This window comes from Triturus cristatus, chromosome 7 (genome assembly GCF_964204655.1).
Source record: "Triturus cristatus chromosome 7, aTriCri1.1, whole genome shotgun sequence".
Classification (NCBI taxonomy): domain Eukaryota; kingdom Metazoa; phylum Chordata; class Amphibia; order Caudata; family Salamandridae; genus Triturus; species Triturus cristatus.
The window spans coordinates 829,594,979-829,614,590 of NC_140590.1; the positions used below are offsets into that span (position 1 = coordinate 829,594,979).

Here is a 19,612-nt window from a genome sequence, read left to right on the forward strand (position 1 = left end):
ATACGGGCGCTTGCAGGCACATTACTATAACTACCGAAAACAGTCATAAAATCGAGTTCAAGAACTTAAGCCCACACAAAATATAGAGTGCGATCAAATCAATACTCTGCTGTGGTGTCACAATGAAAGTATCAGGAATGTAAGTGGTTTCAATGCATGCAGACAGGGAAAGTAAACAAAACAAAAAATCTCCACACAACAGCAGATGGACACAGTAATTCAGCAACGGGAACTGATACGAGCCCCTTTATTGTATTAAATACAATAGATTTCATAAGCACAGCGCAAGAGCTGTGCAGGCGAAAACTAAAAGTGGGCATGGGGGGCTCATTTTCCTTGCTAGCATTAATGCAGATGGCATCCTTGCTGCAAAAGGGGAGGCAACATGCAGGAGGTTTTTTTTCTTTCAGAAAGGGACAGCGCTCGTTTCAGAAGTGAAGTGGTGGTCAGGCATGGTGAGGAAGGAGTGAAAGAAAAAAAAAGAGTCCAACTTCAAATCATTTTACTATTGGGGGGAAGGGGCTCAGAGCAAACACTTTTGAAGGCCTCTGATTTAGAGGCCTGGAAAGATGCTATGTTCTTCTCAATTCTAGTGGTCAATGCCCGGAGGAAGCAAGTTTTGCAAACACTTTCCTGCCTTGCTGAAGGATACTGGGAAGCATCGGTAGATGCACGTTCCTTTTAACTCAAATTTTAAAAAACGGATTTGGTGTCTAAAAGAAATAAGGTATCCCTTTTTTAAATCTCCATTTGTATTCCAAAATTATATGCTGCTCTCTTGACTATGCCCGAGTACATGGAAATATCAACCGAGGTGGAAGGTTTTATAGGATATGCCTCCACGTATTCTTTGGAGGAGAGTGCCGCTATATTCGCCAATATTCTGTTTTCTTTCCCTATGTGCCTCAATCTCGTGTGTCGAGTGTAAAATATTTCCTCCTTGCCACGTCCACGTCTTCCTCTACAAGTAGTGTTTCTAGGATGGTTTCTGATTACTGTCTTAAGTTTCTTTATCCTTACAGGTAATTTCATTTCAAGGTGTCCGCCCTCCTTCCAATATCAAGGTCGATAGTCCCTGGAAGCAGAGCCAACGTCTTTCAGGAGATCCTTACAGATGCCTTTTTAGGTCTCGGCTAGCGAAGGCTGCGCTTGCGCAGTCTCGCTCGCGAGATTTAACGTTTTAGAAGTGGGGCTTTAACTCGCCCCTCTTCTTCCCTCTTCTCCATTGGCTGGCCTCTTAAATGCTGGTCAGCCATCTCCAAAGAAGCCCCGTCATTTTCGGATTCGGGGGCGTGTTTTTTACTTTCTTTCTCTCCTCTGGAATGTAAACATTCCAGTCAATGGCAAGAGGAGAGAAAGAAAAACACGCCCCCGAATCCGAAAACGCCGCTGCGTTTCTCCGAGGCATTTCTGCTTGACCTCTGAGAAAGGCGGCGGTGTTCATGGCTCTGTGTCTGGGGGAGGAGTTACACCTTATTCCTTTGTGTGGCCTTTAAACACCCTTGAGTTGTCAGGGCCAGGATACTTCGACTTTTGAGATTCCCCTGCCGTGTCTTCCCCCGGGCTCTCCCCACAGAATGCTAGTTACAGTTAGTTAAATCTAGAACGGAAAGTTTTCAAAGAAAACGTTTCTATCAAAAGGCATCTCCACCATTTCTTTCGCTAGAAGCCCCCGGAACTCACATTCCACTGTCCTTCCTTTCACCGCCTTCAGGGAGGTGAAATCTGGAGTCACTCGTGCAGCTGCGAGCGGTCACGAACAGAGCGCTTTTAACCAATCCCTGCTCTCCTGAGAAGAGACTGTTCGGCTCGCGCTGCACTCCATAGTGGGCCCACTTCCTGCGCAGGGGCTGCAAGCGTTTCCTGTGGGAAAGTGGTCTCTGCATTAACTGAAAACAAGCCGAGCATGAACAAATGTGTATTTAATTATTTATTTATGGGCGTTCTGAGCAGGAGCAAAAGCCCTAAATATGTACAAAGAGATGTTTACGGCTTCAAGGCAGAGTGCCTAAGTGAAGGGGGAGACGAGTTAGCGCCTTACAAATGACCTCAAATGAAGAGATGTCTGAGAATGGCTCTAAACCTGAAGTGACGTCAGATTGGTTGGTTATGCGACAGAACGGGTGTGCGCCGAGGGCACTGGCTCAATGGAGAAACACTTGTGTTATAGCGAAGTTTACATTTATAAAGCGCTTTCCACTCCTGACGATGCGTCAGAGCGCTTTTATGGGTGATAGCGTGCCACCCCTTGGCAAGGCTCGGTAGAGGAGTAGGTTATAGTTGTGATGTGGCCTGCCTGTGTGGGTAGTGGTTTGATGCCCTGCTTTGTCATGCGTTGGCGCTGTACTCTGGCGTGCAGTGATGCGCATGGAGTGACAGCCTAATGGGTGGCTGAGGCCAGGAGTAGAGGTGGGCGCAGTGTGCCCTACGTGCGAGGGGGTGTGCTTGTATGGCCGAGGCTGTCGCTGCAGACGTGTGGCTGGGGCGGGGAAAGGACAGTGTGGGGCGTGTGGTGTGTTTACCACCCTTGAGGATGTCTGTTCCACATTCGGGGGGGGTGGATGTAAAGGTCGGCTGTCCGGGCAGCACCGCTTCACCAACGGCGCAGCTGAGTACCGCACAAACAGCTCTAGAACCAGGCCAAGATACAGCCGGAGTTTGCAAATTCCACCTAAGGAGAGTTTTGTGAGCGAAGCACTTCACCAGGTGGGTATTAAAAAATTCAAAAAGTAAACCTCTGGCTAAAAAAATTGCCTTCCTCTAGGTCTGACGTAATCCGCAATTTAAATCACCGAGGTGTTTCATACTTCTAAAATCGCGATGTCATACTAACAGAGCCTGCTTTTCACTGCTTCGAAGCCACAAGCCTTTGGCAATAAGCGCTACATAAATACTGCATTTTTACTGACAGGCACCTGACCCTCCACGGTGGGAGTCGAGCCTTTCTCAATGTTCGTTGTAATATCGGTTTCTCTGACCCAGGCCCCCCCCCCACACAATCCCCATCCGCCATTTTAGGAGAGCCATGATACAGGCCGCTGCCGATCTTTCACAATCCTGGGCAGCCCAGGCACCAGAATGCAGCTTTCAATGCTACTGCCCCTGTCAGAGTGATGCAGCAGTTATTGACAATGCATTTAGGGCACGCCAGCACCCATGGGTGTGTGTGTGTGTGTGTGTTTGGCTGTGTGTGTGTGTGTGTGTGTGTGTTTGGCTGTGTGTGTGTGTGTGTGTGTGTGTGTTTGGCTGTGTGTGTGTGTGTGTGTGTGTGTGTTTGGCTGTGTGTGTGTGTGTGTGTGTGTTTGGCTGTGTGTGTGGGTGGGTGGGTGGTTGGCTGTGTGGGTGGGTGGGTGGGTGGTTGGCTGTGTGGGTGGGTGGGTGGGTGGTTGGCTGTGTGGGTGGGTGGGTGGGTGGTTGGCTGTGTGGGTGGGTGGGTGGGTGGTTGGCTGTGTGTGTGGGTGGGTGGGTGGTTGGCTGTGTGTGTGGGTGGGTGGGTGGTTGGCTGTGTGTGTGGGTGGCTCTGTGTGGGTGGGTGGCTCTGTGTGGGTGGGTGGCTCTGTGTGGGTGGGTGGCTCTGTGTGTGGGTGGCTCTGTGTGTGGGTGGCTCTGTGTGTGGGTGGCTCTGTGTGTGGGTGGCTCTGTGTGTGGGTGGCTCTGTGTGTGGGTGGCTCTGTGTGTGGGTGGCTCTGTGTGTGGGTGGCTCTGTGTGTGGGTGGCTCTGTGTGTGGGTGGCTCTGTGTGTGTGTGGCTCTGTGTGTGTGTGGCTCTGTGTGTGTGGCTCTGTGTGTGTGGCTCTGTGTGTGTGGCTCTGTGTGTGTGGCTCTGTGTGTGTGGCTCTGTGTGTGTGGCTCTGTGTGTGTGGCTCTGTGTGTGTGGCTCTGTGTGTGTGGCTCTGTGTGTGTGGCTCTGTGTGTGTGGCTCTGTGTGTGTGGCTCTGTGTGTGTGGCTCTGTGTGTGTGGCTCGGTGTGTGTGGCTCTGTGTGTGTGGCTCTGTGTGTGTGGCTCTGTGTGTGTGGCTCTGTGTGTGTGTGGCTGTGTGTGTGGGTGGCTGTGTGTGTGGGTGGCTCTGTGTGTGTGGGTGGCTCTGTGTGTGTGGGTGGCTGTGTGTGTGTGGGTGGCTGTGTGTGTGTGTGGGTGGCTGTGTGTGTGGGGGTGGGTGGCTGTGTGTGTGGGGGTGGGTGGCTGTGTGTGTGGGGGTGGGTGGCTCTGTGTGTGTGGGGGTGGGTGGCTCTGTGTGTGTGGGGGTGGGTGGCTCTGTGTGTGTGGGGGTGGGTGGCTCTGTGTGTGTGGGGGTGGGTGGCTCTGTGTGTGTGGGGGTGGGTGGCTCTGTGTGTGTGGGGGTGGGTGGCTCTGTGTGTGTGGGGGTGGGTGGCTCTGTGTGTGTGTGGGTGGCTCTGGGTGGGTGCAAATGCAATAGGTCTCGCATTTGAGTGATTAAGCTATTGACATTGTAAATAACAATGCTGTTTCTTTAACCTCTTCTGTGCCCATGACGAGATAGTCTCGTCATGGAGCACGGTTGCGCTGTGCCCATGACGAGACTATCTCGTCATGAACCCCACCCACTAATACAACGCCCGGCACAGGAGGGGGAAAGGGCGTGGCACTGAAGGGGTTAAATCTTTTAAAAACATAACCATAAACAAAAATAATGTCATGAGCAATGCCAATAGCTCTAACTTTAACAATGCCGAGACCATTGCATTGTAAATGCTTGTTCTATTGACCTGGTAGGATGGAGGGATCTGAAGCCCTTTTGGCGTCTAGGGCTTGGATTTGTGCACATCAGATTTTTTGCTCAAAGACTTTGGCATCTTCACCGGCTCCTAATTTTTCTCCTCATTTTTTATATCGAGGCATTGTGGTCTTAGGAAAGACTCTATACACCAAACAGCTGACTGCTGGAATAACGTCCGCAAGGTATGGTTCATTTTGGTGTTCTTCCCTCAGCCTCCTTGGCCTCTGAAATCAACTGAGCATTTCCCTTATGCATTTCTAGTCCAGAGTGTCCGGTCATATCTGTCGAAACCCAATGTGCAGGTAAAACCTTGTGCCTATGTCTCAGCCTTGGACTTAAAACTTAAAGTGTACAGACCGAGACTACGTTACGCAACTGCTTCAAAGTCCATTTTGGGAATTCGTCAGTGGCTACTTCAGGAGCTCTCACAATGCACCTCCCAACCCAACCAAAATAAAAAAGGAATCTAAAATGGTGTTCACGTAATAGGGCATTGTGTGCTTATCACTATCAGGCTCTATGTCAACACCCACTTTTAGAAAAGAAAAAAAATGTTTCTCCCTAAACTTACAAGTCCAGACCCAATCAATAGATAGTGGGATTATGCCCAGCATGTGAATCAAGAAAAGATTTCACCCTGCAGGAAGTCTATTTTCTGAAAGGTCAATTTGTGAAAGATGTTAGAAATATATTCCTCGTTTAAAGAGCACTTATGGGTCTCTAGAAAAACTGTGTAGCACATCTGGTTTAAACCTGGTTAGGTGGACTGAAGTGATCGAAGTTCTATACCTTCAGTTACTGAATAATAGACGGAGCTTTAACGTACAAGGTTCACGATTGCTTCAACCTCTACATTTTCAGGTAGTACAATCTTCTAATGTTACCGGTTTGGTTAATTTAAGAGCCTACCTTGATTGGTGGGGACCAAAGTATTCAAATGAAGATGCAGTGCATGGAGCGTAAATAAGCTGATATGGTATAATGCCTTCTTCGGCAATCACCTGCCATACACCTGTAGCAGAGTCATGTGACCTCCACATTCGGTCCACTAGGTGTTGGCCACAAAAGCCTGGTGAAATAAGCCTCCATTTAGAAGACTCTCCATTTGTCGTTTCCCTATCCTATGTATTTTTGCCTGTGCACGGTCTGTGGTTTTTCATTTAATTTCTCAGTTGCACCTGAAAACCATGCAAGCCCACTGTAATGCCTCCCTGTAACAGACCATGATCCCAGACAAAGGCTCAGAAATTAAGACGGGCATCCACAGTGCCCACTGACAGCGACTACCACCCTCTCCAACACAACTTTGTGGGACTTGTGTTGGTGGTAGTGGGATTCCTAGTTAAGGGACCGGTCTTTTGACCAATCTTCTTGAAGCCTCTCTTGGAGGTAAAGTGCTGTCAGTCTAAAAATCAGATAATTTAGGACAATGGAGAAAAATTAATTTGAGCTCTAAATAGATGTATCTACAGCCACACATGCCACCAAACATCAATTTGAGCTCATTTATGTAAGGCAAGTGCCTAGATTTTGAAGGGGCTTTTAACGTTACAAGGGCACTCAATATCAATGGAGCCCTCAAGAGCCTTTGCCTTTCTAACACGGATCTTCAACATTCAATACGTAAATAGCAAACCGATAATTGGATGTGGGTTACCCCCGAGACAAAGACTGGTTGAAAATGTGATGTCCTTTCTGACAGCAATGCTTCTGTGACCTCCTTCCACTATTTTAGAGTATGAAAATATACCCGCATGTGGGCATCCTGGTTGCTTTTTTTCCCCACACAGAGGACTCTTTACTAACTATGAAGAATTAATGTCTGAGGGGCTGTCAAGAACAGTGTCAAAGACAAAGCTTTCCAAGTAAAAATCAACAGAAAAACTGGCCCCTCAAAGGTGTTCAGTGGATGCAGGAATAAAAAAGAAATGGTAATCTACGGACGATATTATCCCTTTTGAAAACACTTTAGGATTCAGCTTTGCGATTCCGCTCATCAGTACATCTATTCAGAGTATTTGAATAAGACGGTCCCATTATGAAAAACAGGTTATTTACAGCATCTGGAAACTCCCAAAAATAATAGTACTAAATGTTATCTAAAACATTATTTTACATAATATTCTGCCAAACAAACTGGCAAGCACAACCATTGTTTTACCACCTGATGTTTCAGGCCACTGTATAATCCTATTTTCGGGTAGTCCCCAAACTTTGGAGACCCAGGGCAATCGAAATCTAAGTCCACCACCCTTCAGGGTGCAGGTGGAGACCACAAGCTTTAGTACACACAGTAAACCTACACATAGGAAAGCCATATGCCAATAATATTTTCCTCTAAGACCAAAACCTAACAAACTCATTTGCTATATGAAACATTTAAGCCACCTTTTCAGCATATTTCACGTCAGCTAGCCAGAAGAAACAATCAGCAGGATAAGAATTTTTTGGGTTTGCTTCCTTTTTATGCATCGCAATAGTTGGTTCAAAAAGAGGGGCATTGTACATGTAGGTAAAGGCCAGGTAAATATAATGTTAAAGATCTTAAAACGAATAGTTTCTTACCTTTCGGTGTAGTTTTGCAGCTTGAAGATCTTTCTGGATTCACTATGCTGTGCTGGTGGTTGGGTCCGGATTCGTAGTCTTTCTTTTTTTTTTTTTGTAGCCCAGGTGGGCGTCGACGTCCCACCTCTCGTGACGTCGTCGTGCTTCCTGCGGAAGTCCCACCTTTGGGGCGCCATCTTCGGGTTCTTTTTTCCCCCTTTATTTTTTTTTTTTTTACCCTAGGCGTTCTTAATTTCCAATTATTCTGTTGTTCCATGTCCTTCCACCTCTTCCTCCATCCTCATCCTCCTGGCGGAGGTGGGTGGGTTCGCTAGTGAATCCAGAAAGATCTTCAAGCTGCAAAACTACACCGACAGGTAAGAAACTATTCGTTTTGCAGCGTGAATCTTTCTGGATTCACTATGCTGTGCATAGACTTTGTAGCGGTTTGTTATCTTTGTGGCGGCTGGGTGGTAGATGAGTGTTGACTGTTGAATATGTGTTGAAGCACCTTCTGTCCTACTTGTGCTTCCTTGTTCATCTGAACGTCCACGCAATAGTGCTTAGTGATCGTGTGCACTGAAGCCCATGTTGCCGCCAGGCATATGTCTTGAATGGGCGTATTTGCCAGAAAGGCAATAGTTGCTCCCTTCTTCCTTGTGGAGTGGGCTCGTGGCCCCTCCGATAGCTCCTGCCCTGCTTGTTTGTGGCAGAATTGTATTGTCAGTGCAATCCATCGTGCAATGGTGGCTTTGGTCACGGGTCTACCCAGGAAACTAGTTGCAAAGGAGACAAAGAGCTGCTTGGTCTTCCTGTGCTCTTTGGTCCTCTCAATGTAGTGCATCACTGCCCTTCTAGCGTCCAGGGTGTGCAGTGCCCTTTCTGCGATTGTCGTGGGGTTTTGAAAGAAACTCTATCTGAATTGTCTGGTTCATATGGAATGCCGACACCACCTTAGACATGAAGTGTGGGTCCATTCTTAGAACCACCCTATCCTTGTGTATCTGGATGTAGGGCTCTTGCAGTGTCAGTGCTTGCAGCTCGCTCACTCTGCGCAGCGAGCTTATCGCTACCAGGAAGGCTGTTTTCATCGTTAGCATTTGCAGCGTGGCCTTGTGGATGGGCTCAAACGGCTCCTTCATAAGCTCGGTTAGGACCACGTTGAGGTTCCATGCCGGCGGCGGCATCCTCTTTGGAGGCGCAATTCTTTTCGCCCCCTCCAGGAATCTCTTTACTACCTGTGACGTAAAGAGACTTCCTCCTCTCTCCCCTCGTGCGTAAGCTACGATTGCCGCTAGGTGTACCCGTAGGGAGGAAGAGCATAGATTACTTTTTAGTAGGTGTGTGAGATATCTAAGCACCGTTGACTCAGTTGTCATTTTATTCAGTAGTTTATTTCTGCTGCACCATATTGTGAACCTTTTCCATTTCTCCCCATAGCATTTTCGTGTTGTAGGTCTCCTTGCCTCCCGCAGCACCTGCATAGTGCTTTGAGGAGGGTTCCGGTGCGCAAACTCTAAGTCTTCAGGAGCCATGCCGCCAGGCTGAGGCTCTCTGGTTCTGGGTGCAGGACCTCTCCGTTCTGCATGGAGAGCAGGTCCTTTCTTCTTGTGAATTTGTGAGGAGTGCCTTGTGCCATTTCCACTATTTGAGAGAACCAAGTTTGCCTTGCCCACTGTGGTGCCACTAGGATCAGTGTCATGTTGCTGGTCCTGCACTTGTCGAGCACCCTGTGTAACAGCGGTATCTGTGGAAAAGCGTAGGCAAACGTCTTTGACCAACTTATCCATAGGTCATTCCCTTGCGATTGCTGTTCTGGTTGTCTGGATGCGAAGCTTTGGCATTTTGCATTCAGGCGAATAGCCTCTGTGTTTCCTGTCCATTGAGCTCTCACTCGTGGGATGCCGATGTATGTCTGCTGAGCCAGTCTGCCTCCACATTGTCCTTCCCTGGTAGGTGTATGGCCAGCAGGTCTATCTTGAGTGGGATGGCCCATCTCCAAATCTCCTGTGCCAGAGTGGAAAGGGGGAACGACTGTGTTCCTCCCTGCTTGTTGATATAGAACATGGTAGTGGTATTGTCCGTCTGTATCAACACTTTCTGGTTGTATAGCTGTTTCTGGAAGGCCTTCAGGGCTAGCAGGACAGTTTTCAATTCCAGGTAATTGATGTGTCTGACCGCATCTGCCGGAGTCCACAGACCCCTCACCCTGAGTTTGTTCATGTGTGCTCCCCATCCCATTTGTGATGCGTCCGTGGTAATGGTCACAGTTGGGTTTGGTGGTTTCAAGGTCTTTCCTGTAGTTAAGTTCTCCCTATTCCACCATGTTATCTCCTCCTGCACTGCATGCGTAACAACCACTAGATCCTCCCAACTCCCGCTTGCTTGTGACCATTGCTGTTGTAGCCATTCTTGGAATGGTCTCATGTGAAGGCGTACATTGGGAACTAGGTGGATGCATGACGCCATCATCCCCATGATCTTGCTCACTGTTCTCACTGTCAGAACTCGCCCCTTCTGGTAGAGACGCGTCTCGTTCAGCAGGGCTATTGTTCTTCTGTCGCTGGGCATCACCGTTCCGTCTATAGTGTTGATCTTCGCCCCCAGGAAGATCTTCACCTGCTCTGGTTCTATCGATGACTTCCCCCAGTGTATCGAGAACCCCAGGTTTGCTAGTGTTTTTGTCTCCCGTTCTGCGTGCTCCTCGCACTTTTCGCGAGTGCTTGCTTTGACTAGCCAGTCGTCTAGGTAAGAATACACATGAATCCCTTCCCTTCGTAGGTACGCTGCTACTGCTGCAAGGCATTTTGTGAAGACCCTTGGGGCTGACTTTAGGCCGAATGCCAGGGTTGAAAACCAATAATGATCCTGGTTGATGCTGAACCTTAGCAGGTTTTTGTGTCGCCTGTTCATTGGGATGTGCAGGTAGGCGTCCTTGAGGTCCACGGTGGACATGAAGTCTCCGCCTCGTATTTGGGGTAGCACTTCTTGTAGTGATGTCATTTTGAATTTTTGCGTCTTTATGAATTTGTTATGGAACCTTAGGTCCAGGATGGGTCTTAGTGATTCGTCCACCTTTGGTACAAGGAAGTAGTTTGAGTACACTCCCTTCTTCCTTTCTCTGAGTGGCACTGGTTCTATGGCCTTCTTTTTCAGTAGTTGAAGTGTCTCCTCCCTGAGTTGAGCGAGCTCCTGACCCGAGCGCTGTCTTCTCTTTGGTTTCTTGTTTGGCGGCCTTTTCTCTAACTCTATGCAGTATCCGTGCTGTATGACGTTGAGAACCCATTTGTCTGAGGTTATTTCTTGCCATTGTTGAAGGTAGAGGCCCAGTCTTCCGCCTACCGGTGTTGCATGCTCGTAGGCGCTTGTTTTGTGTAACCCTCTTGGTGTTCTTACATTGCGCTTCACCCTTCGGTGTATGCTGTGGGTGAGCGTCCTTTTGTGTGTGTAGTCACTTAGATGAGGGTTGGTCTCCCCCTCTCCTCCTTTGGCCACGTCCGTTTCCTCTCCCTCGAAAGGACTGGCCTCGAGGCTGGTACTGCCAGTTCTGCTTCTGCTGTCCCTGCTGGCTGTGACTGTCACCCTGCTGCCCGTGCTGGAATGTCTGGTGCGACGTACCCTGCTGGCTTCCTCCCCTTCCGTAGGGTCTCCAATTTGGGGTGCCTCTTCGCATTCCTCTGAATTGCAGGGCTCCCATGGATCTTGCGGTCTCATTTTCCTTTTTCAGCTGGGTGAGCTTCTCGTCCACCATTTCCCCGAACAGCGTTTCACCGTTGAAAGGGGTGTTCAGTATGTTATTCTGGACTTCCTGCTTGAATCCAGAAATTCTGAGCCAGGCCTGCCTCCTTTCAGTGATCCCTATGGCCATCAGTCTGCTCGAAGTTTCCGCCCCGTCCAATGCAGTCTTGATGCATGAGTTGGCGATATTCTTCCCTTCCTCCACTAGATGGGAAGCTCTTTGACGGTACTCTTCTGGGAGATGCTTGACTAGTTCCCCCATCTAATCCCAGTGCTGGTACTGGTGTCTGTTCAGTAGCGCGTTTGAGTTTGCCATGCGCCAGTGCATTGCGGCGTTTCTTTCTACCTTCCTTCCAGTGAGGTCCATCCTTCTGCTCTCCTTATCAGGAGGTGGCCCCGCGGTCGCCAGCACATTGGCTCTTTTCCTGGCCGTGGAAGCAATGATGGAATCTGCCGTGACCGATCCCTTGATGTAAGGAGGATCTTGCGAGGAGTGCTTGTACTTCTTTTCCGTTCTGGGTGTGATGGACCGGCATGTTCCCGGGTCCTTAAACGCCTCCTTCACTTGGTTCATCACGCTTTGGAGCATGGGGAGGAACTGGCTCTTCGTCTGGATGGGGAGCAGAGTTTCGAGTAGAAAGTCTGCTTTCGGCTTCTCCCCGTCCAATTTCACACCAAAGGCTGCTGCAGCACTCTTGACGACCATGTTGTACGCCCCGATGTCGTCAGGCGGCGAAGGCCTCGAAGGATACGAGTCCACGGGCTCTTTGGGGTTTTCGGTGTCGATGTCCTGCCATTCCAGTTCCTGACTCGTCGACGGCGCAGAGCCGTAGAACGACTGCTGATCCTCATCATCACCTTCTCCCTCATAGTAGGTGCCTTCCTCCTCCTCTTCAGGACTTCGACTGCTCTTCACGTCGAAATCCCCTTCTTCCTCGATCTCCACGACATCCGTCGACGGGACCGTTGGGATTCTGAATTGTTTCATTCGTTCGTCGAACTCCTTCTTCCTCTGAAGGATGCTCTCCATCTCCGCCTCGAGCCTTCTCTTTTTCTTCTCCATGCTTGAGATGTGCTCGGCGTCGACCGCAGGTCTCTTCGACAGAGCTTGCGTCGACGCGGTCTTGTCTTTCGTCGCCGAACGTCCCACCTCGTGGGTCTGTTTCGACGAACTCTGCCTCTCGGCGGTCTTCGGCACCTGGGAGTCCTTCTCGAAGGATCCGCTCGGCCTTTTGTCCTTTGAACCACTGACGGACATCGAAATCTTCGGCGCCGGTGTTTCCTTCGAGGACTTTGACTCATTTTTTCGATTGTCACCATCCGATTTTCGGGGCCCTTTCGGTGGTTTGTACTCAACGTGTCTCTTACCTCGTCAAGCGTTTTCTTATCGGTCTCTGCGACCGTGAAGACATCAGGTCCCTCGGCGATGTTGTCTTAATCGTCGGTTGATAGGCCCAGATCGTACAGCGACGGGGCCTTACCCTTGCCTTCCATGCTGAAGTTGGCTCTCCTCTGACGTTCTCTCACCCGGAGAGTCTTCGGCGCGAAGGCGGAACAGGCGTTGCAGTCCTTGCTCTCGTGGTCGAACGGCAGGCAAAGGTTGCAGACCGGGTGTTGGTCCTTCTGCGCGAACTTGTGGTGGCAGTTAGGGCAGAACTTAAATGGTGTCTTGTCCATTGCGCTCAGAGCCTCCGAGTGCGCATTTTCCTCTGTGCGTCGAAGAAATTCGAGGATCCCCTCCTTCGTCGTCAAGGCTGTAATACCTTTATCTCTGTAGTCTTCTAAAGGTTCTCCTTCGATGAAACTCGCGTATTTTCCTTCTTCTAAAACTCTGGAGCTTCTCGATGACGATCCAGACCCAACGGCGGAAAAAAGAATCTGAAGATGGCGCCCCAAAGGTGGGACTTCCGCAGGAAGCACAACGACAACACGAGAGGTGCACCAAATGGTGGGCACCAAATGGTGGGACGCCCACCTGGGCTACAAAAAAAAAAAAAAGAAAAAGAAAAAGAAAAAGACTACGAATCCGGACCCAACCACCAGATCGCGGAATAATGCACAGCATAGTGAATCCAGAAAGATTCACGCTGCAAAACTCAGCAAATCAGTGCCCTCCATCTATGCTAAAAAATGTATACAACAGACAGAAAAGAAAAAAGATCACATTTTTGGAAATGTCTTGAAAAATCAGAAACCCACTTTGTGGTAGTGTTGCAACGTCAGAGGATAGAGATAGACCTTACAATGAATTTTTTAGAAAGTGTTTTTCATGATTTTGTTATGCTTCCCTAAGGTCACCAAATAGGGCCTCCTAGGAATCCGCATTCTTGTGAGAGCTGAATAGCAGTGGTGTGACCTTGATCATTCTGCAGCTTTTGAATCAATTGACCATGCCATCATTTGTCCAGTGCCTGCGTGCAACATCAAAGACAATACCCTGCTTTGCTGCCAGTCATCTTGGCGTAGCTGTAGTCCGTGTCACTTCCACCCTATTATTCCAATCCTCCGACTGAAGATGTCAGCCAACTATGAGGATGTGCTCCTCGCTAACCTTTAAATTAACCCTTTGTTAAGAGGATCGGATACTATGATTAAACTTCTGAACTATGCGGCCAGGCCATGCTCTGGCTGCATAGTAAAGTATTGGTTCTCGGCTTGTAAATAAAATATTGACCAATGGATTGTCTGCCAGCCACCTACGCTAAATGCCAACAAGATAAAGTTGATTATTTGGGTGAAACTCCCAGATGCGATTAGTTTGCCACCCCCTATCGAATACCAGTCAAGAACCATTTTTAACAGGATGGTAAATCCTTTCACTTAGAAATCAATATCAACCTCAAATCATTCAAGATTCAACTACAGACACTCAGGATGATAGCCTCTTAATCCTCACCAATTATAAGTTTAACCAATCTATAACTTCTAACCCAACAAACAAAACTGATATCAAAGCAAATAAACAGCAATCCATTAAAGAATGTCAAGTATAGCTTATATTCTGGGGCCTGCCAGTGCCTCTGTGAATGCCATCACCTAAGGAAGTAAAGAGATCATCCTAACCTAGTCAGCCAGAGAACAGACAATCACCATATGACATACATTACTCTAGCCTGTGCTAGAAGCTGCAAGAATAGTCTAGTACCTGCTCCGCAATAAGTTGCTGCCTCTGGCCCATCAAGAACTGGTGTTTCTGCTGTTCCATCAGCAGCTGTTGCTGCTGCTGTTGCTGCTTTTGCTGGTCTAATAGCATTTGATGCTGCTTCATTACAACTGCTTGCTGCTGGTTATTGAGATACACTGTGCTGTTATGGGTACCTGCCATCGACACTACAGGTGCCTGAGTACCAACACTGGGGCCCTGCACAGAAACTGCAACACGGGAAACAGTTGTCGATGGGTTTTGATCCTGCAAAATTAAACATATTAAAATGAAATACCAAAATACAGAGGCAATGTGTGATTCAAACACTACATACAAAAAGCTATACGACAGTAAAATGAAAGTTAAAAACCACACCTCTCTAACATAAGACAATTCCAATAAAGCATTCCTTAAAAAAGTCATACATGTAACGTCGAACTGCGTTAATATTTGTCAAGAGGGATTACTTAATTTAAGAATTATGGAACACTGAAAATTTGAAAAGTCACGTAATGCTCAGGGACAGTGATGTGCATCTAATTTTAGTGCTTCTGCTTTGCAAATAGTGGTTTATGCACAGGCGACAGTGCTTCGGGTCAAACTACCAAAATGAGGAAGCTGAAATTTGAGAAAGCAGCCAAAGAGCAAACCTTGCCAGGAAGCAATAGAATGCTGTACATAATGTGGGTAAGAAAGTGATTCAGGGTCATATATATTTTAAACTGGGAACTCATGACCACATATATAAGCAAGTGGAAGTGAAACTTTCTGTAGGATTGCAAAAGCTAAGTGATTTCATATCAGCAAGGTGCTCCTTGAAGAAAATGAATTTCGGCACTTATGTTCAGGAGTTAGTGTGTGGGTCTGAAATTCGTAGATATATTTTGGTTTAAATCCTGTGAGCAAGGCTCGAGAATACTGGTCTTCAAATCTATTTTTGCGCTTCTGAAATTCAAGGGACATCATTGATCCTTATCCTGCATGGACCTCTTGAGATAGTTTGTGGGGTTTTTTATGCCAGTTTCGGTGGCATGCCATTTATTATTGTTTTGTAGCTATTGCGCAAGATCTTCAATATGGCGAGGAGATTACAAGGGCAACCAGCGCTGGACAACTGGGGTAGTGATGTCCTACACTTTCAGCCCATAAGTATGACAAACTGAGTCAAAGGCAGTAAAATAAGAGCCACCTGGTTGAATATCATGTAAAGTTAATTTTAGACATCAACCAGGGCAATTTCAGTGCCACAGTGAGGTTGAAATCCTGCCAAAGAGCAGTGATGAAGAGAGTTATTAGAGAAATGTTTTTAAAAGCTACTTATTTACATTTTTTTCTGCAACTTTTGTACCATATGGCAAAAGTGATACGGGGAGCTAGTTGTTGGGATTAAGAGGCTATAATAAAGAATTATTTTCAATAATGGGACCATACATGCATGTTTCCAAACATAGGGTACATGGTCCGTTTTGAAATCAGAATTAGGGAGATAGCAAGAGGGTACTCCAATGAATGGTACTAGGATATATGAAATAAACTAACAGTGAAATTATCTTGGGATCCCGATTTAGCAGATCTAATTGTTTGAATCTGTTGTCACACATCAGAGAAATGCACTACTGAACAATTGTTTTCTCCACCATGAGAAGTCTGGGCTAACAATAAAACTGATTAGTTACTTGTTGGAGACAAGCTAGCCTCATCTGCTAATTCAGAGTTACATTTTATACCCCAAAGGGCTCTGTAGTGATGAACAGAAAAAACAGAAGACTACTGGCAGCAAACCTTGGCTCGCCCCTAGACGAGTAGGGAACATATTATATGACTGTAGAAAAGACTTGCTGCTGCACCCTGATCAACAGAAGAAAGAAGAATGCCAGACATGCAGGCAGAGAACTGGCCATATTTAGCCCAGAGGTTGTATTCAGGTGGACCCAGGTGTTTGAGGTGCTTTGTGTGTCAAGGATTGCGAAGACTCGAGGCAGCCTCCAAGCCAACCGATAGAGCAACCTTTGATTGACTCACTGTGAAAGGGGATAGTGATACAGTCAGTGCACACCAGCATCAACCTTCCCGATTGCCCAAAGCCTTACAATCGCCCCACCCTTTATCCCCTCAACTGTTGCCAAAGAACTACACCAACTTGCTCTACTAACTGCCAGCACCAGCTAGTGTTTTGTGACAATTTTCTCTTGTATACAATTTCTACCCCATGCAGGGATGTGTGTTGTAGGAACGTCTGAATGCTGGTTTGGTGGCAGTTGACCAGAGGCTGGTCGCCTCTTATGCACCATTCTAAAGCAGGGCTGCAGATGTTCCTAAGATCCATGGGGCTGCTGTGTCAGCTTCCTTTTTTCATCTTTTTTTTTTTTTTTAAATCAAGCGCCTTATTTAATTCTCGAGCTAAGAAACTGCTCCCCCTCGAAGTGAAAATGAGAAGTGCACTTTAACATAAAGCCAGATACTAGAAGCTGTGCATGTCTTTGCAAGATTACGCATGTACAGATTTGTCTACAAGCAGTATGTGCTGCACAGAGAGCATAACAGACACCTACTGTGATTAAAAAAGCAGAAAAAAAGTTGGAGAATCCATTATGTCTTGCCTATGCAAGAGCTATTGGCTTTGCCAATATCTTTTAGCAATGTTGTACACCAGAGTGGCTGCTGTTCAGCGTGGCTAAATGTTAGTAGGGTAAAGTGGAGTGTCGTAACGTGGCATACAGTAGTGAAGTGGAGTGTCACAGAGTAGCATACAGTGTTGTAGAGTAGTGTTGAAAGCGTAGAGTGTCACAGAGTGGAAAGGCGTACAGATGAGTGACAAGGTGTAGCACGGTGTCAGAGTTCAGTGGAGTAGCAGTGTGTTGGGGAGTGGAGTAGAGGGTATTGAGTAGAGTGTTGCAGAGTAGAATGGCGTATAGTGGAGCAGATCACCAGAATGTATAGGCATTGAGTGGAGTGCAGGATCGACTGCGGTGGCGCAGGATAGACTGCGGCGGCGCAGGATCGACTGCGGCGGCGCAGGATCGACTGCGGCGGCGCAGGATCGACTGCGGCGGCGCAGGATCGACTGCGGCGGCGCAGGATCGACTGCGGCGGCGCAGGATCGACTGTGGCGGCGCAGGATCGACTGCGGCGGCGCAGGATCGACTGCGGCGGCGCAGGATCGACTGCGGCGGCGCAGGATCGACTGCGGCGGCGCAGGATCGACTGCAGCGGCGCAGGATCGACTGCAGCGGCGCAGGATCGACTGCAGCGGCGCAGGATTGACTGCAGCGGCGCAGGATTGACTACACCGGCGCAGAGTAGAATGCGGCGCAGAGTAGAATGCGGCGCAGAGTAGAACGCAGCTGGGCGGCGCAGAGTAGAACGCAGCAGAGCGGCGCAGAGTAGAATGCAGCAGAGCGGCGCAGAGTAGAATGCAGCAGAGCGGCGCAGAGTAGAATGCAGCAGAGCGGCGCAGAGTAGAATGCAGCAGAGCGGCGCAGAGTAGAATGCAGCAGAGCGGCGCAGAGTAGAATGCAGCAGAGCGGCGCAGAGTAGAATGCAGCAGAGCGGCGCAGAGTAGAATGCAGCAGAGCGGCGCAGAGTAGAATGCAGCAGAGCGGCGCAGAGTAGAACGCAGCAGAGCGGCGCAGAGTAGAACGCAGCAGAGCGGCGCAGAGTAGAACGCAGCAGAGCGGCGCAGAGTAGAACGCAGCAGAGCGGCGCAGAGTAGAACGCAGCAGAGCGGCGCAGAGTAGAACGCAGCAGAGCGGCGCAGAGTAGAACGCAGTAGAGCGGCGCAGAGTAGAACGCAGTAGAGCGGCGCAGAGTAGAACGCAGTAGAGCGGCGCAGAGTAGAATGCAGTAGAGCGGCGCAGAATGGAGCTGTGTAGAGTAGAGCGGCGGAGAGTAGACTGCAGTAGTGGGGCCCAAAGTAAAATGCATAAAAACACATAGAAACCCTGATTGTCTTCAGGTTAATCCCATTTTGTCAGTCGTCGATTCCTTTTTATGGATTAGCACCAAGAAGTATTTTTGGTTGTATGTCTACTTCGGGGAATCAATCAAAATAAGTCTTCACCTTGAAAGTTATATAATTCAATTAACAATTCGGATAGTTTAGCCCATTCCAATGCAAACAATATTGTAAGCGAAAATTCTCTTTTTGGAAAAAAAACATACTTTGAACACTGAATTCAACTGTTCCATAGGCTGGCTACTTAATGAAAATAACGCACACCATCAGCCTTATTCATAACCTTCTGTTAAATTGATCTAACAGACTGGTTTGTGCACGGGGCAAAATTAATGAAGAGTTTGCTCAATAGGTGTGACTGTTGATATCCGGTTTCTTGACAGGTGTACATTTTTATGAAGATGACCCCCAAAAAGCGACTACTTTTGGTCTAAAAAAACAGAATAGCTCTTTCTTTTTAAAGATCCTACTGTGAATCTGTGGGCTCGTCAAGTAGTGCACCCCCAATTTGTGGGTTAGTGGAAGAATGGAGACAACGGGATCTTGAATACTTCAATCCTACCACCCTGGTAATCAGCAACTACAATGGCCATTGGCAAAACTTCCAGACAAGATCAGCATAGCTGGACTCTAGACAGCCAGGGGAAGTTGTATTTACTAGCAAGAGTGACTGGATTTGTGGCAGAGAACAGAGTGTAGACGAAAGGTTGAGAGCCCGGTCAACCTTTTTGATTCCAATTGTGAGAGTAAACTGTGGAAAACTCGATGAAGAGAGCAGCAATACAACAGCGTGAGACTGATTTGGCCAGTAGTGCACAAGCCAGAGATCCCAGCATACAAACGTACAGATGTACGACTAGCGCTGGCGTGGCTGGGCCAGAGAAATACTGGGGTGGAATACACGCCTTCTACAACTTTGCTAAGGAGACACGAAGTACAGCATGTCCTCAAGGAACAGAAGCACATCCTACAAAGGCAAGGGTGAGTGGCACATACTGCCTGTCACACTGCAATTGATAGCAAAAGAGATGGGCAGTATAAGAATGTATTAAACCGATTCATAGGAGGCTGGTGCCTAGGGGTAGGGTGGATACACTGGTGCTCAGTTTAAAGTTCTGGATTTGAAACAAATTGGGGAAGAAAAGGTCATGGAAAAGTGTGAAGCCTTAAACCAAAAGACCTATGTCCTCCTGCTGGATGGATGCTCAAGGCCAGTAGAGATCTGTTCCTAGCTCATATGGCTGTATCATACAGCACAGTATAAGCAACAGGCTAGAAACACATTTTACACAATTCTCCAGTTTCTACAGCAGTGGAAGTTGCGATGGAGTTGCTAAACCAACAAACTAGGGTTGTAGCTAAGAATCAGCAACAGGGGTTGCTGCACCTCTAAAAAACATAAGCACCTAGACCACAAGAAGATCAGGAGCCTCCCACAAAATGCCGATGACTAGAACTTTCTGGCGTTTATTTGTAAATTGCTGCATGATAA

General features: G+C 47.9%; 1 protein-coding gene across 1 annotated transcript in view; it reads right to left on the reverse strand.

The window, feature by feature from the left end:
• Positions 1-19,612, reverse strand: part of MAML1 (mastermind like transcriptional coactivator 1) — a 191,306-nt gene that overhangs the window by 58,443 nt on the left and 113,251 nt on the right. Inside the window, exon 3 of the mRNA XM_085617759.1 lies at positions 14,166-14,429. Coding sequence (XP_085473885.1) covers positions 14,166-14,429 — 264 coding nt within the window. The remainder of the gene's footprint in view (positions 1-14,165; positions 14,430-19,612) is intronic.